This window comes from Dasypus novemcinctus, chromosome 27 (assembly GCF_030445035.2).
Source record: "Dasypus novemcinctus isolate mDasNov1 chromosome 27, mDasNov1.1.hap2, whole genome shotgun sequence".
Lineage (NCBI taxonomy): Eukaryota > Metazoa > Chordata > Mammalia > Cingulata > Dasypodidae > Dasypus > Dasypus novemcinctus.
This window is the reverse complement of record NC_080699.1, coordinates 18098202-18122852: the sequence shown is the minus strand read 5'-3', so window position 1 is coordinate 18122852 and position 24651 is coordinate 18098202. Positions and strand designations below refer to the sequence as shown.

Genomic DNA, 24651 nt, shown 5'->3' with positions numbered 1-24651 from the left:
AAGGGGTGGGGGCGGGGGCAGGGGCGCGCGCCCGCCGCGCAGGCGCACTCGTTGCAGGGGCCGAGCGGTACGCGGACAATGGCGGAGCTCGGGGAGGCGGACCAAGCGGAATTGCAGCGCCTAGTGGCGGCCGAACAGCAGAAGGCGCAGTTCACTGCCCAGGTGCCGAGGCGGGGACCCCCACCGGACGGTGAAGGGGGAGGAGCGGGGAGTACAGGTCTCGGGGTGCGCGGAGCTCTGCACGCTGGCGGCGCGGGGAGGCCGCCGCGGTTGTCGCCAGCTCGGTCGCTACTGCGCCGGGTTCTCTCAGAGAAAAGACGAGTCGCGGCCCTTCTGCGGGCGCCAGGTGCTGTCAGGTGCCCGCAGGGCAAGCTGGGCTTGGGGAAGAGAGACGGGTGTGAAGCCGGACGAAAGGTTTGGGAAACGCGAGGAAACGGGAATCCAGAGTGGCGGCGGCGTCTCTGTTGGCCTTCGGGCGATCTGGGTTCTAATCCTGCTCCGCTTCTCACAGGCCACGTGTCTCTAGACCAGGCACCCGGCCTCTGAGGGTCTGGATTTCACTTGCGCACTTTAGACCTGGTTCTAACTCCGGCGTGATCCACACTAGCGTTATGACCTTGGGCTAATTACTTAACCACGCCTCGTAAATGGAGTAGTAATAGCCATCTTTTACGACTGCAGAACGCATAATTGAATTATTAGAACCCATCCTTTCCAAGAGTAAGCATTCAATAAACGGTTTTCTTCTCTCTCGTTTGGAGGGGTGGGGAGCACGGAGAATTAAGGAAAACGCTGGTTAGAAATTTTGGGGTCTTGAACGATCTGAAAGTGTACACATTTTATGTACCTGTGTATTTTTCTGGGGAGTGGATCTTTAACTGTACTTGGCTTCTCAAAAGGTACCCATGATCCCCAAAAGGTTAAGAAGGTATTCTAGGTCCAGAATGAGACGAGTTTAGTGGTTTGAGGTAATGAATTGGTACCCTGCCTGAGAATTTACAGTCTGATTAAGGACATGGCACTATTAAAAAACAACAGTTTAGTATATAATCATGGAATAGGTCATACATTCTAGACTATTATAAGTACTATAGGGCAGGTTTAGAGAAGACAGTTACCAGTGGCTTTCAAGGAAGTAAGAATTGGGAAAAGAATTGAAAAATGGGGGGAAATCTTTAGGGAGGTAATTCAGGCACAAATTCTTAAGGATCAAATTGAGTTTACCATACACATACTTCATTGAAAGCCTGCTAGCAGAGAAATCTCTAGTTGATGCATTAAGCAAACACGGGTGACTTCATGAAATTTCTCAATTACTAAGAGGAAAACAGAAAAGGAGATGAAAGGACTTTGTTATATGCTAGGGCCATATTGATGACAAGTTAGGATTTGAGCAAAACCCAAAGTGACTTTGTGGATTGGTGATTGAAAGAATGGTTTTATCATATAACAGAAAATGAGGGAAATGGGAAGAAAATGGACAAAGTGAAACCTATCTGAAGACACCAATGATTACTATTTTCCTTTCTTCTTAGGTGCATCACTTCATGGAGCTATGTTGGGATAAGTGTGTGGAGAAGCCAGGAAATCGCCTAGACTCTCGCACTGAAAATTGTCTCTCCAGCTGTGTGGACCGCTTCATTGACACTACCCTTGCCATCACCAGTCGGTTTGCCCAGATTGTACAGAAAGGAGGGCAGTAGGCCATTCCCTGGGAGAATGACAGAAGCAAAGGACTTGTTATTAGGCAGATTAAAGTGCCAGTGGGGGAAGGTTGCCAATCCATTGTCAGATCAACAACAGGCTGTTACAAAGCCTCTTGGTGCTAAAAGCTAATGGGTCAGATGTTCAAAAAGTGAAATTTTGGGGGATCTAGGAATTCCAATTTGTATCACATCTGTTATTCAATAAATGTGAATTATCCAACTCTCTCTTTTTCTTAACCACATTTTAGGAATTAATATAGAGATCTCCACTGGTAGGGACACTAGAAATATGTTCCAAGGTTGGAAGTGTATATAGATCTTAGATTTTGAAGAGCTGCCCTAAGTCATATTTAAGGAAGAACCATCAAGCCTTAGTCTAAGGTATAGAGGAGAGTTTGGGGTTGAGAAAGGTGATGAAAGTCAGCTTTATTACTCACACATGACCAAGAAAAGATAAACATGGGAGAGAAAAAATTAACAGCCAAGATGCCATAATAGTTGAGAGAGAGGCCTGCTTACATAGGGAAGATGGGATGATCATGACCCAAAGAAAGCCAAGTTCCTAGAGATGCCTTGTTCCACTAGCCCATCTTCATGAGTCTGTGCTTGGAGTCAGCACAGAAACAGTGCTAAAAAGTACATGACAAAAACTTTCCAACAAGAATTTCACTTGGACCATAACAGTTGCCTTAGGCTATGAGGTAGTAATTATAGACTCCTCCCCTTAAGCTCCACCAGTCCCAAGGATGAAAATATACACCATGAAACATTGACAATTTAGTACCAAAGTATTATTTCAAAGATCCCAAAGGGTAGCACCAGCTCAAAATCAAAGGATAGGGAACCTCTGGCCAACTATATATTAAGACTAAGCACTTTATTAAGAAATCTGTTCTGTAAAATTAACAAATTTAGGAGTTAGTGAAAACTATAAAATATTACCACCTCCTGGAATGCCATCATAGTTGTATTCTATTGCTGGTGTCTTACATTGTTGTGCTATCATGAAATGGGAAAAGTGAGGCCAGGAAGGTTAACTTTCCTGCTCTGGACCTCAACCAATTAGTGGCAGAACCAAGACCAGTTCAAAAGTCTGAGATTTCAGCTTTTTACTCCACCCATGAAGTGACAACCAGGAAAAAAGACTAACAGTTTATCACTTGATCTTTTCTCCCATAATGAAAAAATTCACTTGTGCTCTACCTGCCTTCTATCAGTGATATTTTAGTTTCTTGAGAATTAACATTAAGAATCACAGGATGGCAACAGGAAATACGTGGTCTCTGCTTGGTGCTTTAATCCAGAGGCAGACTGGGAAGAAGTGTAAATGTCCCTGAGAAGCCTGTTTCATTTTGGAACTAATTAATCTTAGTTTCAGGGAAAGCTTGAACTTCAGTAATAGATTTAGAAATGAATATAGAACATATATTTAAATGGCAATTACCCTGAATCCTGTTCAGAGCACCATTAGACAGTATGACTAACTCCTAATCCTTCCCTTTTAGGATGAGGATTATCAAAGACAACCGAAGAAGTAATTACAAACACAAGTCCATTCAGGTAATACCAGCAATGGAACTATAAAACCCTTCATTTACTTTCCAATTAATCATGTTTAGGGGTATAGTGAGTATAGCTTTAGAGACCCTGTCCAGCAGGTAAACTGAGAAGACCCTATCTATAATAACAGCTCTCTATGGATATCACCCTGAAAGAAGTTTTGTTCTTATGCTCATTTCTCCCTTAAGTAAATTGGACCACACCTAAGGAGTCAAAATACATAAGGATCAAGGCACCAAGGCTGGAAACAAAAGTTGTGACGTCTGCTATACAAAGACAGCATGACAGTGTTCCCTTGTCATACCATCTATACAGCACTGGTCCAGTCCACCCCTTGATCCCAGCCCTTGCTTTCCCCAAACTGAATACTCCAATACGTGTGCCTGGATCATGACTGAATTTAGCTTTCTGGGTTCCTTTAATCTGCTGTATATGTACTCTACACTAAATGTGATTAAATGCAAAAAAATAATCTCTTCAAGAAACCTCCTTAACAAAATACCAGATTCCCTATTAACAATAAAAGGGGATCAAGTTTAACAGGCCAAAGTAGAAGTCTGTCAGAACGTTTATAGATGGCACAAGATATCTCTGACTTCAGCCCGTGTGCTGAACAGGAGTCACTGGCAAAACCCCACGGTGTACTGGCTGTAAATAAAGTCACAGAAAATTGAAGAATGGACCTTTCTTGGCATTTAGTCATCCTCTGAACTCTCAGCAGACCTTTCATCTGTAGCCACTTTCCAATTTGTACGTTTGTTTGTCCTCTCCTGTGTGTCATTGTTAACTACAGGAATATGAACTTTTTTCTCTCTCTTTTTCCTTTTGGTTTTCCTAGTGTCTCTCTCCTCACTTTCCTCAGTACTGCTGGATGCTGAATCATCTGACTGAGAAGTGCCACTTTCTGACTCTAAGAATGAAGCAGATTTTTTGAGAGACTTTTTCCTGGATTTTTTCTTGCGCTTTTGTGGTTGTTTCCTTTTCCTGGTACTAGAAGCTCCCGTTTCTTCTGAAAACTCACTAGAGGAATTGGCTGTTACATCTATGGCTTCCTTTTTGCTTTTCTTCTGCTTTTTGTGTGACTTTTTTTTCTGCTTTTTTTTGTGGGATTTCTTTGACTTCTTGTGTTTACGGGATTCGTGGGTAGATGATTTCACCTGGGGAGATGTTTTTCTTCCATTGATAATATCTTGCTGATCACTACTAATAAAGTAAAAAAGAAACTTTTACAATAGTAAAGAAAACATGTATTTATATTTTAATATCCTGCATTCTAGGTAAGAAATTGGAGTTAACATGTGAATTTTAAATCAGAACTATGACATACTTATTATAAGACTATCACCTATTACTGAGTTTTTGTTTCCTCATCTTTAAAATGAAGACAAAAATTTAAATCTGCCATACTATTTAAATCTGCCATACTGAGTTATTTTGTAATATTATATATAAAAGCCTAAATGCTACAGACATGCCAGACATCAGGGGAAGGCAAAATATAGATCATCTCCCAACCTATTGTTCCTCTAGTTACATTTTCACAGGCAAATGTTGTTATAGCATTTGAAACAGTTAGGAACTCGATTTATAGTACAGACTTTGTACTAATCTGAATTTCTAACTTTTTTTTCCCACTAAGTCTATTTGCCTTACCTGTCTGTTTCAAATTCTTCAGGATATAACTCTTTGTAGCCACTGTGACCCCATCTGTAAGATGCCATATTACATGCATTGTTAAAGCAATACATACATTTTAGAAATTAAAATAAAATTAGACTAAAACTACATGCATACACACAAATACACATAGAAAAGAAAATAGATATGGGAGAGCCAACCCCATATTATATAGCACAGTAACTTAGTTGGCTACATTTTCTGCACTGCACGCTATCATTTAAGAAACAGAATTCCTTTGGCAATTTGTTAGAAGACTTGCCTTTCTATTCCTAAAGAAACACTAAGGAGATCCTGTTGAGTGAAATCAGTCAGATGCAAAATGACAAATATTGTATGATTCTGCTTATATGATATAGCTAGAATGTGCAAATTCAGAGACAAAGTAGATTACAGTTTACCAGGGGCCAGGGAGGTAGGAAATAATGGAGTTACTGCTTCCAAAAGACTGTTTGGAATGATGGAAACGTTTTGGTTACAGATGGTGATGATGTACAACACTGGAATGAAACTAATGCCATTGATTGTACACTTGGAATGGTTAGAATGGGAAATTTTGTGTTATGTTACCACAATAAAAGTTAAAATTTTTTTAAAATTAAAAATACCCAAGGAACTCTTAGTACTGTGCTCTTTAGCTGGGAAGCTCTTCTCCAAAAACACTTTGTAACAGTGCTTTCTAGTTGGGATAATTAAAAAAATAATAATAGCTTTATTGAGATACAATTCATACCATAAAATTTGCCCCTTTAAATTCAGTGGTTTTTAAAAATACAGATTCTCAAACCAAATATCATTAAGGATCATGGGAATTTAGTCACAAACCTATCTGGCATGTTAGCTTCATAATCATATAACTTCTTGTTCCAGGATTTAGCCTTAAGAAAATCATCTTCCAGTGTCTCAGAAATTTCATGCTTTGGCCTCCAATAATCTCTTTGACTTTCATCATCAAAACCATCACTACGCATCCGGCTGTAAGAGAAAGCAGAATAAGTTTTAGATTTAGAAGCAATCTCTGAGGTTACTTTATGAAACAGCATATACAAAGTTCATGGAACAAGCTGAGGGGAATGCAAAACATGATATTTACTGTTAAAAAAATTCTTCCTCTCACTGTAAAGTTGTCCAATGAAAACAATCTGGCCATTACTACCCACCCTATTGCAAAGTAGAAAGGAAATCACTTATGGATGGTAGCATGCTAGAACTCACTCACTGATTCTCAACTAGGAGGGCATGCAAAGAGGGAAGCACAGCATAATCACAGCTGGAGACTTTCAAACTACCTTAGAAACTCCGAAATACCTCTTTCTCCCCCCAAACTAATGACTCATTGAGTAAGGCCACAGTAACAGTGGGAGCAAGGCCTAACACACTGGTATGCTGGGGTAGAAAAAACGTTGAGAACCACTGAAAGAGCTTGTGTTTACTATGTTAACTAACCAGTCAGGAAGCTAGTCAATCAGTTGTCAAAAAATGTTAAGAGCCTACTATGTGCCAGGTACTCTTCTAACTGCAAGAATACAGCAACAAGACAATCAGAATCCCCGTCCCTAAGGAGATTATGTTCTAAAGATTCAGCCATGATAGGCATCAGCAGACAGGCCACTCTAAAAAAGCAGTAGGGTTTGTTCCCAGGAATGCCATTTGGAATTAAACAACCTAATACAAAATAAATCATCATCTGTACTAACTGTTCTTCTAAATCCTCACAAGACCACCTTCAGAATGAAAAGAAACTGAAAAGATATTTGTTTTCATGTTGCAGACTCCACCTTCTTTACCATGGAAACCTGAATACTTCATGTCTGAAGCCATTCACACACAGCCAATCCTATGCCAACATCCACACACTCCAGTCACACCCACTCACCTTTATCTCACTATTAGTGATTTTCCTGAATGGCTATAGAAATCAGGATTACTACATTATAGTCACTCTTCATATATATACACAGCTCCTACACTCACAAGCATGTAAGTCCCAAGAGATGTTCTCAATCTAAAGCTCTTTCAATTTTATACTAATTAAATCAGTACTGCAGTATTTGAAAAAAAAAGAGATGTTCTCAAATAGTCATTCCAATACTCCCAGAGGTATAAAACAACTAAGCCTGCATAATCGTTCATATTCACATTCAAATTATTAAGGTAATATGGAAGGCTAAGTTGACAAAATGAGTAGATGGGGTAAAGAAAAGACTGGAAAAGAGAATGAAAGACTAATAGGGAAAAGGAATGAATGAAAGGTCAGCTAAACGACCACAAGATATCAGTAAAAAATCTTAAGTTAAGAGCCAGCAGGTAAAAATGAGAAAAGAAATTAAAAAAAAAAAAGCCATTAGGAAAGAAAGCCCTGGCAGGTTGGCGGCACAGGCTATATCTGGGTCCCGGGAGGTCTGCAAGGGTTGGCGACCCAGTCCGTGGGGGGGGGGGGGTGAGCATGAGCGTGCAACTCGATGGCAGTCTGTTTGACAGTGCCTGGTGCAAGTGAATGTGTCAATGTGTGACTGGGAGCAGGCAGCAAGTGTGTGTGAGACTGCCTGTGTATGGGGTGGTGCCTGTAGGAGATGTGACTAACTGGGATGTGTGTGATGCATGTGGGAGATGGTGCCAGTTGGAATAAGTGAAGGGTCATAAGTGGCTGAGAAGCTGAAAACTCTGCAGGAGAACCCTACCCCCAACCCACCAAACACCAAGAGCATAGTGTGGGTCAAAGCATTTGGAGTCCTGGGAAGGAGCTCAGGTGAGGCTGCTGTGCTAAAGCATTTCTTGCCTGCCTTGCCTGGAAGGATCAGAGCTCAGGAGATGGCCCCTGGACCACGGGGCAATGAAGTGTGGAGACCAGGGGTCCTGAGCACAGAGATGACACTGAAGCACAGAGAGGATAAGTAGTTGCTATTAAGGGGAAGAGCCAGATCCAAAACAGGTTGACTTGAGAGTCCCCCTCAGTACTGGATCCCCTCAGTCCCTTCAACCACCTGTGCTCTCCCCTGTCAGGTAAAGCCCTTCTCCAAATGAGGAGCCAGGAAGAAGCAGAGGTGACAGGAACTGAACTTTTTAATGCCATGTCTCAGATGAAGAGGGATTCCCCTGCTGGCCTTGAGAAAGAAGCAAAGAGCTGTGCTGTGAAGCTTATGGAGAGAGGTAGCCAGAAAGAGCTGAGGACCGCAGGCGTACTGCCATAAGGAAATGCATTCTGCTAACAAACTGAATGAACTTTGAAGAGGACCCTGAGCCTCTGATGAACTGCAGAGGCTATCAGTTTTTTGAGAACTGAGCAGAGGCTCTAACTAAGCTGTACTTCCTAGACTACTGAGTCATGGGTCTGTGAGATAATAAATACATGTTGTTTCATTAAAAAAAAAAAAACAGCCCATCAGGCAATGTCTGAATCCACAGAACTGTCAACATTTACAATGGTTCAAAGTAGAATTTTTAAATTCTCCATTGCACATATGTACAAAGAGTGGGCCTATATGCATCACAGCCATTACCTTTTTACTTGGGTCTAGATTTATGAAAGAGGAAAGGCTTACGGACTTACAGAACTGAATTCTGGATGTGAATCAACTATCTTTAGCATACCAAAATGTTCTTAAATAAAAGCTGATGATTCTGAAAAAGATAAGAATTGTTTTGGTTCTCAGAGCTGCAAATTCACCTTGAACTGCTGGGTAACATTTTCCTTTTGGTTCCCTGGTAGGCATCTTCCATCTGTTTCTCCAGTTCTCTTATTTTCCACATATCTGATTCCTCCTGAATCTAGATTTTTTTTTAAAGGAAAAAACAAAAACAAATTACTAAAGTAACACTTTACATCACAGAAGAGTGACTGAAAATAAAATTTGCACTAATATTGGGTTACAGGCTAGGCTATGATCAGAAAACTAGGAAACAAATTCCAATTTTTCTATAGAGTTGTTAAACAATCAGTAAATTCCAAGTGCTTAGAATTCTGCAGGATAGGAGAAATTTGAAAACTCCTGAATATACCTTATCAATTTTGCACTCATGGTGCAATCAGCAAATGATAAGCCCATATTTTTAAGATGCTTAATGATTTTAAACATATCATCTAAACTGAATCTTAAGCAATCTCATGAAAGAAACAAATGAGGTTCCATTATTACAGTTTACTGAGAAGAAGTAAAAGCTCAGCAATATTAAATGATTTGCCAAAGTAAAAAAAAAAAAAAAAAGTAATGCCAGGTCTTTAAACTCTAGGCTGAGGAGTGGGTGTAATTCAGTGCCTGAGCACCTACTTTGCATGTACGAGGTCCTAGGTTCAATCCCTGGTACCTCCTAAAATAAATAAATAAATAAATAAAATCTCTAGGCTGAATCACTTATTACAACATTATACTTGTCAGAAACAAAACACAACAAAATAAAACTAGCAGGACAGTTGCTAGAGAAATTCTTGAAAAGAATTTCTAAATGCATCAACATAATAAAAATTTAAGATTTTTTTAAAAAGCAGACTACAATTGCCAAAGAACATGTTTTTTTTAACTTCTAATTTGACTTTATTTAAGTAAAGCCTCTATTTAAAATATATGTAGAAAATAATGTCTTGGGTATTTTCACATCCAAGATATTTATAAAAGGGTTAAGAATGAGGGAAAAAGTCTTGTTTCTCACGCTCTGCAAAGGAAATTTATCTTTAGTACCAAACACCACATTGAAATTATAATATTCTTGTGATCTAGACTTGTTTAAGCTATTGCCAGCCTTACACTGTAAAAAGCAAGGTTTGTGTGTGACTTTTCCCAAAAAGTCTATCAAAAATAATCATAAAACAATGGAACAATCATTTAACCAAAGATCAATATCCTCTAATTGGAATGTATCTTTTCATTTAATAAATAGTTATGATATACTATACTAGGTATTGAGGCAACAAAGAAAGACAGAAGCATTCTCTGCCCTCAAGAAGCTTACACTCTAGTGGAGATTATGGGCATTGAATAAGTAATTACAAGTATGATACAGAAAGAACTTATACTTGGGGAGCTAAGTTCCATGGAGGGATGAGATTTAAAACTTTTTCATAGTCACCCTCTGTATTCTAAAGCAGGGAAAGTGTAAGAAAGAAACATACAAAAACAACCTCTGATACAGGGTAAAGCTGAAGGGAAAGCCCACACTTTTGACTTGAAGAAGACATCCTATTCACAGCACATGGAGGTCAAGATTTTAAGTGCTTTTAAAAAGCACATGGCTGGGGAAACGGACTTTGGCCCAGTGGTTAGGGCGCCCGTCTACCACATGGGAGGTCCGCGGTTCAAGCCCCGTGCCTCCTTGACCCGTGCCTCCTTGACCCGTGCCTCCTTGACCCGTGTCTCCTTGACCCGTGTCTCCTTGACCCGTGCCTCCTTGACCCGTGTGGAGCTGGCCCATGCGCAGTGCTGATGCGCGCAAGGAGTGCCCTGCCACACAGGGGTGTCCCCCGCGTAGGGGAGCCCCACGCGCAAGGAGTGCACCCATAAGGAGAGCTGCCCAGAGCGAAGAAGGGAGCAGGAATGGCGCTGCCCACACTTCCCGTGCCGCTGACAACAACAGAAGCGGACAAAGAAACAAGACGCAGCAAAAAGACACAGAAAACAGACAACCGGGGGAGGGGAGGGGAATTAAATAAGTAGAAGTAAATCTTTAAAAAAAAAAAAAAGCACATGGCTGAGCACCTGCTTCCCATGTACAAGGTCAAGGGTTCAATCCCCAGGACCTCCTAAAAAAAAAATGCAAATAAAATTATATTTTTATTTATTCCTTTGACATTCTGAAAGTAAGCTGAAAAGCATGATATGAGACTCTCAAGAAAATCACATCCTAAACTCATACAACCACAAGTATTTAAGACTTAAAAGGGCAGATGAAGATTTCAACACCATTAGCAGCTCAGGTTATCTATGTTAAATCTCTTGTTTGGTATGTGGAAAACAAAAAAACTGGGCTAAACATTACATGTCTCAGAATGTGTTTAAAGTAATTTGCATGATTTGTCTCACCAAAAACACAGTGTAATACTAACCCTTCACCATATCATCAATGAAAATTGCTATCAAAAGAGAACAGCACGGGATACAGAAATAACATAAACCAAAACTTCACACACTTTAATGTTAATGGAATATCAAAATGAGTAAAGTAGGACTAAAGAGCCACAGCAAATAGGACAAAGCACTGCTTTGTTCTAAAACTGCATGTGTGCTCTGTCCCTTGAGAATCTTTGACTAGACTTTCTGCACAGCAAGCCATTTAATTAAATATGGTAAATTTCCAGTCTATGACCTTAGGTGACACATCACTGACATTATACCATTATACATTAATAAATTATAGCCAACTCCAAGTCCTCTCTCTGGTTTTGCTTCTGTGCTTTGTAAATATGAACATTTTTTCCAGGGTCATAGTGTACCTTACTTACAATAAATTGCCTCTCCAGCATTGCTAAGTTGTTATCCCGTTCATAATGAATTCAGCAAGCTTAAAGAATCAGAGTGGATGCTGCAGAGATGTTCCAGTGTTTGAAGATCTGTGAATGTTTCTTCTAAATATATGATATCAGCTCCATGTATCAGGTCAAATACTCCAGGTGAAAAACTCCCCAAATTTTGTCCCCATGTCAGCTCCTTAACAACAGCTTTGGATTGGACATGGAGGTAAGTTGACTTGAACATTTGACTTACAAAATTCTAATGATACTTTTCAATCTGTGATCATCACATGAGTACTGTGTCCCAAACTACTGCTGTGCCTCCCAGCTGCCCCAGTCCTGCTGAATCTGGATTGTATGGTTTGCAGAGGAGAAGGTGGCGAGGCTTGTGAAATTCCTGCAATCCCATTCCCTCAGGCTCCTCACAGGGGATCAGGGCCATTTCACCTGAGCCTAGCTCTCTGCTCCCTTAAATGGCTCTGGAGGCAGCCCCAGCATGGCACAAGCGTCCCTTTCCCTGCCTCAAGAATACATTTTAATTCTAAGTCCTCCTGCATCATTCTGTAAAATCTGTGCTAGATCTACATCTTAGCCAACCACTTTCAAATGTAAGCTCACCTTACAAATATGGGCAGGTTAACACAATTGGAGAGGCTGCCTGAGTAAGTTATATCCTCACCCACTAGTTTTATCAGGTGATATAGCAGTAATAACATTTATGATCAAACCAAGAGTAATACAGTTCACGGAAGAAAGCTAAACAAGTGTTCTTGGTCCTCTTTTCAGTATACATGCCCCCATTAGTATCTACTCTCATGCCATAGCATCTACTTAAACATCAATAATTCCCAACCCTTTATGTCCAGCCCCAAGTTTTCTCCTTTCCTCCAACTATTTTTAGACATTCTATAAGCACCTTACAATGCACATGTGAAAACCAAATTACCTTCATACCTGTCCCTTTTCTTTTATTCCCTGTCTCAATTAATAGCATCATCACTATCATCCACCTAGTCACACAAACTAGCCATTCTTATTAGTATCATCCAATCAGTCACCAGGTTCTGTTTTCTTTTATTTTCTTTTTTTATTTTTTCTCACCAGGTTCTTTGCATTCTATCTCCTAATTTCCACTTCTTCTTCCCTAGTGTCACAGCTTTCATTTGAATCCTCATCATTTCTCAACTGGAACACGGCAACTGACTCCTAATTTGTCTCCCTACCATTCCTCCCACCTAGTCTATCCCTTACCCAGTTGACAATCAATCACCTTTCAAAAATACAAATATGATCATGTCACACTCCTGCTTAAAACATCTGATGGCTTCTTTATTGCCTAGAGGAAATCTAAAATCTCTCAAGCATCACATAAAAGTCTTCAAAATCTGACTCTTCAAAATTCAACTGATCACTCAGGCCTCATCTTCTGCAATTCCCTACAGGTAAGAATCAGGCAATCTCCTGCCATGCCCAAGTGCTTCATGCTTTCCTGTTGCCATATGTTAGAACATTTTCTCTCTGCCTAGAATGATCTTCTATCATTTACCAAGACCCAGTTCACACATGAGCAGCTCAAAAACTACCCCTCTTCTGTGAAATCTGTCCTAATTCAGTAAGGCAGAGTTCATCATTCATTATATCTTCCTCAGTGCCCTAAAGGACTCTGTATATGTCTCTACTATAGTACCTACCAAAATGTTATTGGAATTATTAATTTATCTTTGTACCTCTCAACTGTGCCAAAAGACTGGTAGCCACATTGTATACCTTCAATAAGTTAAGGAATGCCTGGGTTGTACCTCCCACCTTATTGTGAGCATCTGTGTGCCGGATGACATTCCTCAGGAGGACCTTCCCCAAAGGAACCCGGGACATTCTTCAATCTGAAATAAATCAATAAATAACATTTAATAATGCTTTCTATTACTTTATTTTTTTATTACAATTTTATAAAGAAGCATGAGGTAAAGTAAGATCACTGAACTAGGCATCAGAAGCCCTGAGGAATAGTTTTTCCTTCACCAATACAAGGGGGAAATGCCTGACAACACTACTGTGAGGATGAAACAGGATAATGAGTGTTCTTTAAGGTTCTTTAAAAGTGCACAAAATGATATGAGCACCAATTCATTCATCCTCACAATAACTATGTGTTTTCTATGAGGCAAGTATCTTCATCCCTATTTTACAGATGAACTTTCCTGAAAGCCCTAACTTATCCCAGACCACAGTCTGAGGCAAACAAGGTATATCAAGGTCCAAATTTAAAAACAACTCTCGAATCCCAAAATTAGCTTGCAATGAAGCAAATACCTGAATTTAGGAGTTTCAGTGACTACAAATATTAACGAAACAAACACTGACTCCTAGAAACATCAGATGCCCTATTTTGTTCAAAAGCTTCCAGAAAACTAGATGACAAGGATGTTCACGTATGTTGTTAGCAGGGCTTTGTGAAACCACCCCACCGCTCACTCACCCCTCGATCCTGAGGAAATCAGGCATCTTGTTAGTGTGAGACGAAGAACCACTCCATTACAAGATCTCCTCCGACCCAGGAAGCCAAGGAGTCAGGGCTCAAAAGCACCTCTGCAGCTTCACCCGAGTCCTTCGTGAAAACGCAGCCTTCCCACCGGTTATTCTGCCCTCACCCGTGGCCCAGGCACGGATGCCTTTCCCCCAGCCCAGACCGACATGCAGATCTCTCTCCCGGACTGGGGCCGGAGCTTGCGCCGGCGCGGAATCCGCACGGCCCTGTCGGCATTCCCCTCTCAGGGCTCCGCTGGAATGGACCCGGGGGTTGGGTTTCGCTCCTCAGAAAGGACGGGGACGCTTTGGATGGGTACGACCTTTAGGCTGGGCCCCACGAAGTGTCCAGGGGGCCTAAAGGGGGGGTTGAGGTCTCCAAGCGGAAGATAGAGAAAACACCCCCATCTTTGTCACCGGTAACCCAGCCACCTAGAGGCCTCGGAGCTCCCGGTACCCTTCCCTCCAAACGCCCTCCCCACACAAATACACACAAACACACCCATACCGTGCGCCGCAGCCTCGCGTGGCGGGGGTGGGGGGAGGAAGAGATCTGGGAGGAAAAGGAGGAGACTTCCCTTTCAGGCCGGAAGTCGTGCTTCTAGGAAATTCTTCCCACCAACGGGTGACCCAGAGTATCTCACAAGGAAGATTTCCAGGACACTCCAGAGGTCCGTGGGTGCAGGAGGGAGGCAGGCGCTTTCCTGGCAGAGAAGTGGGTCACGCCCAGCAGAAAAAGAAAAGCAAACCCAGCCCCGGAAGGGGGAGATTCCGGAACTGGAGGTAAAGAGCCCTTTCTGCCTGGAGCTTCACGGACCTAATTAAGCGTTGGACCCCGTCTGGTTACCCTGGTAACGGGAGTCGCGGAGTGTCAAGGAAGAGAGAAGAGGTGGGTTCGCCAGCCTCTGAAATGATTTAAGTTTCCTGTTTAGCCAAACCCTAATACAGTATTCAAAGGATCCAAACCTCCCCCCTCAGTCGGTGGATGGTATGAGACTCCTGTCCACTGGGCACGGAGAGGTAGATGGGGTAGGGGGCGTGATATTCCAAGGCCTAGAAAGGTATTATTACTTTCATTTAGTGTTTACGAAGTGTCAATCTCTATATATTAGTTTATTCAATCCTCGAAATAATCCTGTGAGATGGGCATTATATAATTGTCTTCATTTTGAGACTCAGCTGAGGCACATATATAAATTAATTGCTCAAGCCCGTACATTAGGAGGCGATAGAGCTAAGATTAGAAGCTGGGCATTCTGGCTCCAGAGTCCATGCTTTTAATTACTACGCTAAACTGAGGACCGTGGAAGTTTCCTATGGCCCTAACCCCCCATGCACCTCTGGCAGTGTCAGGACTGGGGAGACCGCAGTCAGCCAATACTCAGGAGTTGGGAACAAGAAGCCAGAAAACCCATTCTGAAAATGTTTCCTTTCCCACTTCTGGGCTCCTGAGGTTCTAAGTAGGAGTAGGGCCCTATCTGATAGGACAACTTGAGGATACAGGAAGAGGTGCTACATAGAGAATAAGGAAAAGATACAGTAGTGCTAATCTGTAATCTTTGAGACACAGGTGTTAAGGATAGCTGTTAGCTTCACCAAAACGCTTACTCATTCTCCCCTTCTCCCAAAGATATGAATCAACCACACAAACTTTGCCCCCTTAAGTCGTGTCTTTCCACAGGTTTAAGAGACCCATTCACCATCTTGATCATGGAGACATCCTCAAAAGGTCTGCTCACCCAAGTTACTCAATTCTGGAACCTCCTAGATGACATGGCTGAAAGTGACCCTGAGAGATACGGAAAGTTCATTCAACAGCAGCTCAAAGAGGGAAAACAACTCTGTGCTGCCCCAGAACCACAGTTCTGTCTACAGACCAAGATCCTGGTATGTAGAGTTGGTATCAGGGATGGGGAAGTCTTGAATGAAATGATTCTGAAATAACCAGGGAATAGCTTGCCCTTAGTTATTGCTGCATCAATACAAGAAAACTTGAAGGAAAATGCCACTCTAAATAAAAAGCAAAAAGTAGTGTGAAAGATTGTATTGAGTAGTAAGAGTAGTAAATTCATACTTGTTATAATTTGAAACTCTCAAATGAGTTACTTTTTCCACTAGAACGAAAAGAGAAGTAATGATTTAATGAAGAATTATGGAATCGGAGCTTTTTCAAATAAAGATAACTTATTTGGTTGGGGAAGTAAGAAATAGTGAAATAAGACCAAACAAAATAATCTGGGACAAATGCTTAGATCAATTTTCCCACCCCTTCCTCCTCACACCTCCCCACCAGTTCCCTCTGGGTTTAATTACTGGATTCTTGGTGAAAAGCCAACAGCTTTTGGGAAATCAAGTAGCAGTAGTATAATTTATCAAAAACAGTTTTAATGCATGAAATGACAAACTTGGGCCTAAAATTCTCCCTCTTAACAACTCTGTGATGAGTTTCCTTTAGAATTTTTTAAAATAACAAACTACATTTTGAAATAAGCAAAATTATTTGCTTTCTAGAAACCAAGAGAAAAATTACTTTTTATCAACTTATGCCAGTGGAAAAGAATCCCAGCTCCCCAAACAACCACTCATCCAGTACCTCTCAGTGTTGGCAGACCAGAAGATATGTCTGAGACATCAGGTACATAGAATTATGGGAGAGGAAGCACATTTGAAAAATTTCATTGGCAAAAGAATGGGCTAGATTTTAAAGATGTTTCAGATAAAATATTTTATTTGGTGATAATAATAGTTAACAACAAATGTGTGTACCTTTATGCAAATTGATACTTCTTGTTTAATTTTTCTAACAATATGAGCTGAGCTGTTTTTTACCCATATAAAAATGTCAAGAAATGCCTTAATTGGAATTTTATGCATAAGCATCATGATTGCCTTTTTAAAAAATAGGAAGTTATACTTTCTAGCTTTATCAAGATTATGGTTTAATATATTACCTGATAATTCATTAGTGAAGAAATGTCGAATAGTCTTCATTTCACACCCTTCACATTTTACACACAGATGTTTACACAGTCATTGACGTTGCCTACAATCCTGATGTTCTCCAGGCAGCAGAAAAGGACCAAGTAAAAAAAGATCAATTGATACAGATGGCCATGAAATGCATTGAAGAACGACTCCAAATCACTCTCTCCCACTCCTACCATATTACCCACTTTAGAATAAAAGGAAGTATTCAAAGGATGAAACAAAATCTGATGGGAATCCAAACTGATTCCCCAGATTTAAGACAGAAAATGAGAAAGGGTAAGTCGATGAATGTAAATTAAAAATTAAATGTTTAAGTTTTTTGCATACTGTGTACATTTTGCAAATGAGAAGTCTTGATTTTAAAGGATGGGAAACTCAAGGTAAAAAATAAAGATATTAGAAATATGAGAATATCTTAATTAGATCTTCCTGCAAACGTTTTTTTTAAAGAGGTACTGGAGTTTGAACCCAGGATCTTGACCATGGGATGTAGCCATTGAGCTACATCCACTCCCCAATGAGTTGTTTTTTTGTTTGTTTTTAGAAGGTACTGAGGATCAAACCTGGGACCTCATACATGGGATGTTGGTGCTCTCTCACTGAGCTACATCTACCCCCCAATGAAAGTTGGTTTCTTTGTTTATTTTGTTTTTAGGAGGTCCAGAGATCGTACCTGGAACCTCAAACATGGGAAGCAGGCACTCAACCACATGCACTACATCTGCTCCCCATTTCTGCAAACGTTTAAACAAAATTCTTGGCTTCAAGTTCTTTGGCTTTTAAGAATCCAAACTAATTTAGCTTCATCTTTATCTGCCAGCTTGAATAACATTTCATATGACAGTCTGAGAGTATTTTATGTTTTTGACTAATTTTGATTTTTTTCTCTTCCTCCACTTTTTTTTCCATAAAGAAATAATTCTTGAACAGATAAGAAATAGTACTGTAAGCAATCAAGATCATTTTCCTCAAATTTTACTACCAAAGGACCAGGTTTCAGGCAAAACAGCATGTCTGATACAGGAGATTTCTAGCACTGAGACCCAGGTGGAGATGAAGATTCCAACCTATGAATTAAAAATTATGAAGGATCAGAATGAGAAACCTCTGAAAATTGAATTGAAAGTTGAATTACCTGGTATTGATTCAATTTCTCTCTGTGACCTTCGTGTTTCTGAGGTAAGCGGAATAGATAATGTAAAGTTGTATCATTCTGTGCTCACTTTAGTGACTGACAAGTTTCCTCAGGTTACAGGTCATCTAGGTTTGCTCCGCTCCATGACTGCTGCACATTTCAAGATCCAGGTGAAAGAGTGTTTCCCACTTGAGATATGCCATTCTCATGGCAAAGGAAAAACAGAAATGGCCAAACCATGCAATGAATCCTAAAACTTCCATTCAGCATGGCATATTTCATGCCTACTCACATTCTATTGGCTAAAGTAAGCCACATGGCCAAGTCCTACATTAAGGGAAGTATATTCTTCTCATAATTAGTCACAGGAAGTCACATGGCAGGCATATATAATCCTCTTACAGAAGAGAAAATAATTGGGAACAGTCCTACAATATACCACCCTCTTGGTCACAAATACTAGCTTCCTTCCCCAAGAAAAACACCTCCAATCCCAGGTCAGACTCCAAAGTACAGGGTTTTGCCATAGTAATCTGCATTCTGCTCCTCTTGAACCACAGACTAATGTACTAGAAGGTTATCTACTCCCTCAACCCCATCCACCATACAAGGCAGAATGGGGAGAGGGTAACCATACTAAAATCTCAATTTTATTGGGAAAAGTATGAGACAACAGCAGTTATCCATGCCAACAATTTTGAATTCCTGGTAAGTAGTCATTGCTAGGGTCCTCTTCCTGGAAGTAGAGGTTGTTCTTGCTTAGGACCCTTGGTAAGTTTCTTTGATTAGCATCGAAGTTCCATTGTTCTCCATGTCTTTTGGCTCCATTCTTTGGGAAGTTTTTCCTTTTCCACTATCCACCTTGGCCACATCTGAAAACAGCATTGGGGAATATAGCATCCTTACACACGGAGCAGCTTTCTCAGCTTGTTTTCTGCCCACAGAATGTTGAGAATCAAAGGTTGCTTTAAGTCTTAAAATCAGTTTTTCAGCCCAGGCTGGTAGCATTCATTTGATTCTAATCAGTTAGACTTCACCATGCTTTTTTAGACAATGCCCAATTTTCAACACTTGCCTGTCTCTCTAGACTTAATTACTGTTATATTAGCCAAATGATAGGATTTACAGAGCAGGATACTAATCCGCTCAGTCACTGTTAACAAAGGGCATAAAAGGCCTGTGATTTAGACTTTGCCTCTAGGCTGTTCTAATCAGCCTTTGTTGATCAAGTAACTTCTCAGTTTTATCTTTTACTGGTTGAAAATAAAAAGTTCCATTTTTTAAGCCCTTAAGTAGTAGAATTCCTGGACTCTCTATATTCCCTTTCTATTCAACTTGCAAATTTGGCAATTCTTTTCTAAGCCAACCAATGCCCGCTACCAACATTATACTTTTCTTCTTCACCTAAAGCCTCAAATTAATTTGACTTCCAAATTATTGAGAAAGTTTTACTAAAGAATTTCTCTCTAGAACATGGGTCACAACCTTTCAATTTAATGTTTCCTTGCTGCTCATTAGCCACAAAATCAATGCTTCATAATTTCGGATGGCAGCACCCTACTTCAGGTATAGTGTCAATTAACTTTTGATGTATTGAGCTGCAATAACAAATCACCCCAAAATCTCAATGGCTTACAAGAGCAGTTTTGTTATTCCTGGCAAGCCACATGGCAATAAGTGGGATCCTTTTCTTATGGCAGAGCTGTGAATAACTGAGAACAATAATCCCCTCAAACAAATTTTTGCAAGGAAAGATTTTTCTATTTTCATCTTTTAAACTCTCTTGGTTTATTATTCCTAGGATGATTTATTGATCGAGGTCTCTGAAAAGTACAGATTACATCTGAATCTTCCAGAATTGATTGATACTGAAATGACCACAGCAAAATTCATCAAAGATAAAGCTACATTAATAATCACAATGCCACTGGTGTAAGACAGGAGCATCACGTGTTTTGGGTTTTCAGTGCTAAGGTCATGTGAATTATAGGGTCTTCATTATGGGTGAAGAGGTAATAGTTCATCTTAAACACCAATTTCACATTTTCAAAGAATTCCTTTTGATAGAATGAGATTTTCTCTTCAGCTGTTGTGTTTTATCATTTTGTTTGTTTTTACTCTCAAGTAGATTCACATCAATTTGTTTCTAACTAATGTGAGAACGAGAAGATTGGAAAACAGCTTTATTTTGAAGACTTTAGTCGATTTTTCCATCAGGAAAAAAGTCCCAGACTGTGCCCAAAAAAAATTTTATTACCAGGATGGACTGTAGCAGTGAAAATTTCCTTCAGCAACAAAGATAGAGGGCCAATGTAATAATATACAAACCTATACTTTCAGAAACCTCTAAATATCTATAAAACAGCTTTGCCAGAAGTCCAAGCTACCCTGCCAGAGCTTTTAGAACCAGATATGGATTTGTTTGCAGACTGGATACAAAGACACAGTAGCAGTAACTGGCGGTTATTGCACATAAAACACAGAATATATCCATCTCTAAGGTGAATGAGAAAAAGGAGCTGACTTTGGGACAAATGTCTTTCTCCTAAGAAAATGATCAACAGTACAAAAGGGAAGTACTTTTCAGTTACCAATCATCTCCTTTAAGTTGTCAAATGGTTTGTTCAATACAAAAGTACCAACTTCACAATTCATATCCCAAGTGAGCAATATGCACATTGAGCTTTACACATCCCTTAATATTTTCTATATAAAAAATAGCTTCCTTTTAATTATTAGTCTTTTAAAAGTCCTTATTAATTTAAAAACTTTTAAATTTTAGAAAGTAATATTGTGTGTTATAAAAATAATTGGTATGTTACATTTAAAAGCAAATTATTTTATTCAACCTGGTCTGGATTTGAATTCTAACAACAGGATAATTTATTTTCTGAAAACCTTCTAGACCTATACAATATCCTAAAATTAACAAACCCATTATATTCTCACCCTGCCCCCCACCAAAAAAAAAAAAAAAGTTGGGATGCACTCATCCTCTTCTACAAAATCAAAGCCAAAGCCTATCTCCTAGAAACTTCTACCTAACCATATGGGCTATCTGTAAATATACTCTTGTACTCTCAGCACTTGGTGTTGTTTATATCAGTATTTACCGGTTTGTGTACTCATTAATAAAACCATATCAAGATCTAATATGTAACACATTATATTTACATTCCAGTTATTCTCCAAAATATTTTCACCATATAAATTCAGTGGATTTTATAGTCATAAAAAACATCTCTATCAAACTCCTATTTTAGTTTTTTCATTGTTAAAGCAAACTCATGCAATGGGTTGGCTTAAACAATGGGAATTTATTGGGCACACGGTTTTGATGCTAAAAGTCCAAATCAAGGTGTCAAAACTATGCTTGCTTCCCCAAGACTGGCATTCTGGGGCCTGCTGCCTATGATCCTTGGTTCTTGGCTTCTAGTCACATAGAGGCCAATGTACTTGGCAGGCTCTCCCTTCTCTTCAGAGTTCTGTTGACTTTCCGCTTCTGGCAACTCCCTCAGTGCCTTTTTTTCCTCTCTGTGACCTTCCCTATAAGGTCTTCAGTAATAATTAAGACTCAACGTGAGCCATCTGAAGTAACCTCCTCAAAAGGCCATACATACAAGGGTTCACACCTACAGGAATGGGTTAAGTTTACGGACATGTTTTTCTCGGATACATGGCTCCAAACTACAAAATCCCCCCTTCCCCACAAAAAGCAAAACTTTGCCCAGGAGGGCCATTACGTAATAGTGAACTGTGAACTGGTTTAAATTTGAATCTTACCAAGATTTTTTTCCTTTAACAGTATCCTTAATTTAGGGACCAGATTATTCTATAGTTGTTTTTAAAGCAAGTATCAATAGTGATAGATTTCTCCATGTATTTCAGGACTTGTATATTACTAGGTGATGACTATTCCTTTGCAGCACATTCCTATCGTCTCTCACGTGTTAACTTCTTTTGGAGACCAGACACTGGAATAGTTTAACTCCATACTCATAAACTGCAAAATAGTAGTAACAAGAGCCAGACTACATTTTTATCTTGCTAATATGTATCACTCCAACATGAGGCACCTCAGTAACTCCATGAGCTTGGCAAAGTATTAGATTAACATCATGCAAAACTCAGTCCTTATTTTATCAGTTCTATCAACTCAAATTGTATCTGTACTGAGGTCTATCTGCATTTACAGCTTCTAAGTACATAGCTATCCTTGGAACTTAATCATTTAATGTGAAAAATAATTACCAAGAGATTGAAACTTAGACCAGACATGTTGAAAACATTTACTTTAATATTTAAAGAATCTAATTTGAACCCCAAAAACACTATTTCTAACCTTGTTTCTTTTAGTCCTGGTAAGAGATAGACTGAATCCAGGTTCAGATTATAGCTCAGATTAATTTTTAACTCACAACAATTTTATGAAAAGGCAATTGTTTTTATTTTTCCTTCAAGGGAACAACAGAACCATAAGCATTAGCAAAGAGTGAATTGTCTTTTAAATGTCTCATGTTTGAACCAGGTTTGCTCGTAATGATGATGGTCCCCTGTGATAAGCTTAATCAGTTTACTTAATCTTCAGTTCAAGCTAAAATAATTACTTAAAAAATCAAATTAATGTATTGTTTTCATAATAATACAACAAGGTGAATATTTCTGGAATATATGGAGTGTCACTTTTACTCATGCATCATATAATGAACATTCAGAAATAGATTTAACACTGAAAGACTTAATATTATATATACAAGGAAGCACTGGTTGAATTTATTTTAGTCATAAACAATTCCAAGCATTTTTTGTTAAGATGTATCAATTTAATAGAAAGTCTGGAATTGTAATAATGTTCCCAATTATTATCATCCTCAATATCGTCCGCTCCCTCTCCACAAAAGAAAGGTAAACCATAACAAAATGGAAAAAAGTATTTAAGCTGTTGAGGTAGCAACCTAAATAAAATTTTCCCTCCATTACCTTTCTTATTTTACATGAGACAATCCTGGGATGGAAGGACATAGAACATTTTTATTACACATTTAACATTTTCTACTTAGCCATTTTCTATTTATGCAAGTAGAAATGACTGCTTTGTTTGGGTCATCATCTTTTAGCACTCCAAACTGTTCAACAATGCATCCCTCCCCTTCTACTTTCAGACAAGACTTGGTAATAAATGGACTTTGGCACATATCCAACTCTTAGTAACCATTTTATACTTATACATTTATTCTATAGCTTTCCCAAGTTCTTTTGAGTAGTGAATTCTGATAGTTAAATTCATTTGGAAGTAACCACCAGTTAATCTTGGAGTAAGGATTCTATTTTCACAATTTCTTTGTTAAATTGTATAAGCATATTTATTTTATTTAGAGGTAACTGTAGAATTCCACTCTCATAGGTACACATTTAAGCTGTTTAAATCTACCCACCAAATTCTCATTTATACCAAGTAAGTTGTTTACATATCACCCTATCTTCATCTCAAGCGGAGAAAACCACCATTTTAGGGATTCACGGAAAAATAAATAACATGGTTGAAGAGGTCCAAGAAAATGTTGACTTTTGAAATTTCACTTATTTTCCTTGATGTTCTCTAGCCCCCTCTCCCCACCTCTACCCCCCCTGATATGTCATGTACAGAAAAATTTAAACTGGGGTTAAATTCCAAAATAAGTCTTCAATTCACACTCTTCTTTAAGAGAAATTTCCCAACTTCTCTTTTCCTCCAAACCAGCAAAACATTTTAGGCAATTAAAGTGCAGAGGACTGTTGCTTTTATGTACCTGTCTCAACAGGGAACCACAATTCTGCCTCTACTATATTTCCCAGGCCACATGTCCCTTGCCTAGGAACATGAAACTTAAAATCTGGTGTTTAATTATTTAATGTGTATAATATCTGGGTGTAATTGGCATTTTAAAAAAAATTCAATAATGCCCATTACAAATAATTTATCTGGACAGAACTCCATAATAAAAATATTTGGTTAACTTTAAAATAAAAAGAACCACATGTTTAATAACATATAAATAGCCTGATAAGAATGAACTGATAGAACCTAGGAGAATCTAGAAATTCTTGGGTTAATTATAGCAACATGGTGATAGGCTTTTCAAGATACTTTTTAAACTCAGCAAGCCACTGTGCTCCAACTGCTCCATCCACAACCCGATGATCACAACTGAGTGTAACAGACATCATGCTAGCCACATCGAATCTAGAAAAAAAAAAATATTAAGCACTCCAAAAGCAGTCACTAGATTTTAGCCAGTAATCAACCCAAATGCTTACTCCTACCCTATAACCTGAGCCAGATAACATCACATTTTGCCTATTCTTGATGTCCCCACCCAATACTTCAAGCTCAAATTAAGAGCTTAAAGAAAAAGACCAGTCAGCCATCTTGGAACATAGGTAGGCAAACTATGGCACACAAGCCAAATCTAGCCATCTGCCTGTTTTTATAACGGATTAATTAGCCATGTCCATTCATTTATGTATCTATACCTGCTTTCACAATACAATGGCAGAGCTGAGTATTTGCAACAGAGACTTACTGGCCCTCAAAGTCTAAAATATTTATTTTCTGGTTCTTTAAAAAACAAGTGTGC

The 24651-nt window shown here is 39.3% G+C and overlaps 4 protein-coding genes and 1 pseudogene across 7 annotated transcripts in view; 2 read left to right on the top strand and 3 right to left on the bottom strand.

Annotated features, from left to right (window-relative positions):
• The first annotated feature begins 12 nt into the window (after nt 1-12).
• On the top strand, nt 13-1926 carry TIMM8B (translocase of inner mitochondrial membrane 8 homolog B). The gene is made up of 2 exons (XM_012520688.4): nt 13-162; nt 1536-1926. The coding sequence occupies exons 1-2, from the start codon at nt 79-81 to the stop codon at nt 1701-1703; spliced, it is 252 nt and encodes an 83-aa protein (XP_012376142.1). The 5' UTR covers nt 13-78; the 3' UTR covers nt 1704-1926.
• A 181-nt stretch (nt 1927-2107) lies between these two features.
• Nucleotides 2108-14617, bottom strand: NKAPD1 (NKAP domain containing 1). Of its 3 annotated transcripts, none has more exons than XM_004481161.5 (6): nt 14420-14617; nt 13192-13268; nt 8611-8711; nt 5769-5918; nt 4920-4973; nt 2108-4469 (listed from the first exon to the last, which is right to left on the bottom strand). In XM_004481161.5, the coding sequence occupies exons 2-6, from the start codon at nt 13258-13260 to the stop codon at nt 3962-3964; spliced, it is 882 nt and encodes a 293-aa protein (XP_004481218.2). In that variant the 5' UTR covers nt 13261-13268; nt 14420-14617; the 3' UTR covers nt 2108-3961. The 3 variants fall into 3 exon arrangements, with proteins under 3 accessions (XP_004481218.2, XP_058145381.1, XP_023441177.2); XM_058289398.2 differs by having other exon boundaries at nt 2108-4466; nt 14420-14503; XM_023585409.3 differs by lacking the exon at nt 14420-14617 and adding an exon at nt 13865-13984.
• On the bottom strand, nt 11193-11947 carry LOC139437750 (protein N-lysine methyltransferase METTL21A-like; annotated as a pseudogene).
• Nucleotides 14500-23228, top strand: PIH1D2 (PIH1 domain containing 2). 2 transcript variants are annotated; one of them, XM_004481154.5, is made up of 6 exons: nt 14500-14800; nt 15593-15798; nt 16423-16546; nt 16930-17175; nt 17813-18078; nt 19836-23228. In XM_004481154.5, exons 2-6 carry the CDS (start codon nt 15622-15624, stop codon nt 19968-19970), a joined length of 948 nt encoding a protein of 315 aa, XP_004481211.1. In that variant the 5' UTR covers nt 14500-14800; nt 15593-15621; the 3' UTR covers nt 19971-23228. The 2 variants fall into 2 exon arrangements, with proteins under 2 accessions (XP_004481211.1, XP_004481210.1); XM_004481153.5 differs by lacking the exon at nt 19836-23228 and having other exon boundaries at nt 14691-14800; nt 17813-18382.
• Nucleotides 22458-24651, bottom strand: part of DLAT (dihydrolipoamide S-acetyltransferase) — a 27375-nt gene continuing 25181 nt past the window's right edge. Inside the window, exon 14 of the mRNA XM_004481155.5 lies at nt 22458-24257. Within this exon, the coding sequence (XP_004481212.1) occupies nt 24128-24257 (130 nt within the window). The 3' untranslated portion in view covers nt 22458-24127. The remainder of the gene's footprint in view (nt 24258-24651) is intronic.

Excerpts from the sequence above, each read along its gene's own strand:
- TIMM8B (XM_012520688.4), top strand. The coding sequence starts at position 79 with ATGGCGGAGCTCGGGGAGGCGGACCAAGCGGAATTGCAGCGCCTAGTG. Across the intron at positions 163-1,535 it reads AGGCGCAGTTCACTGCCCAG|GTGCATCACTTCATGGAGCT; the intron begins GTGCCGAGGCGG and ends CTTTCTTCTTAG.
- NKAPD1 (XM_004481161.5), bottom strand. The coding sequence starts at position 13,260 with ATGTCCCGGGTTCCTTTGGGGAAGGTCCTCCTGAGGAATGTCATCCGG. Across the intron at positions 8,712-13,191 it reads ACACAGATGCTCACAATAAG|ATTCAGGAGGAATCAGATAT; the intron begins GTGGGAGGTACA and ends AAAAAAATCTAG. Across the intron at positions 4,974-5,768 it reads GAAGCTAACATGCCAGATAG|ATGGGGTCACAGTGGCTACA; the intron begins GTTTGTGACTAA and ends GGCATCTTACAG.
- PIH1D2 (XM_004481153.5), top strand. The coding sequence starts at position 15,622 with ATGGAGACATCCTCAAAAGGTCTGCTCACCCAAGTTACTCAATTCTGG. Across the intron at positions 15,799-16,422 it reads GTCTACAGACCAAGATCCTG|AAACCAAGAGAAAAATTACT; the intron begins GTATGTAGAGTT and ends TTTGCTTTCTAG. Across the intron at positions 16,547-16,929 it reads AGATATGTCTGAGACATCAG|ATGTTTACACAGTCATTGAC; the intron begins GTACATAGAATT and ends TTTTACACACAG.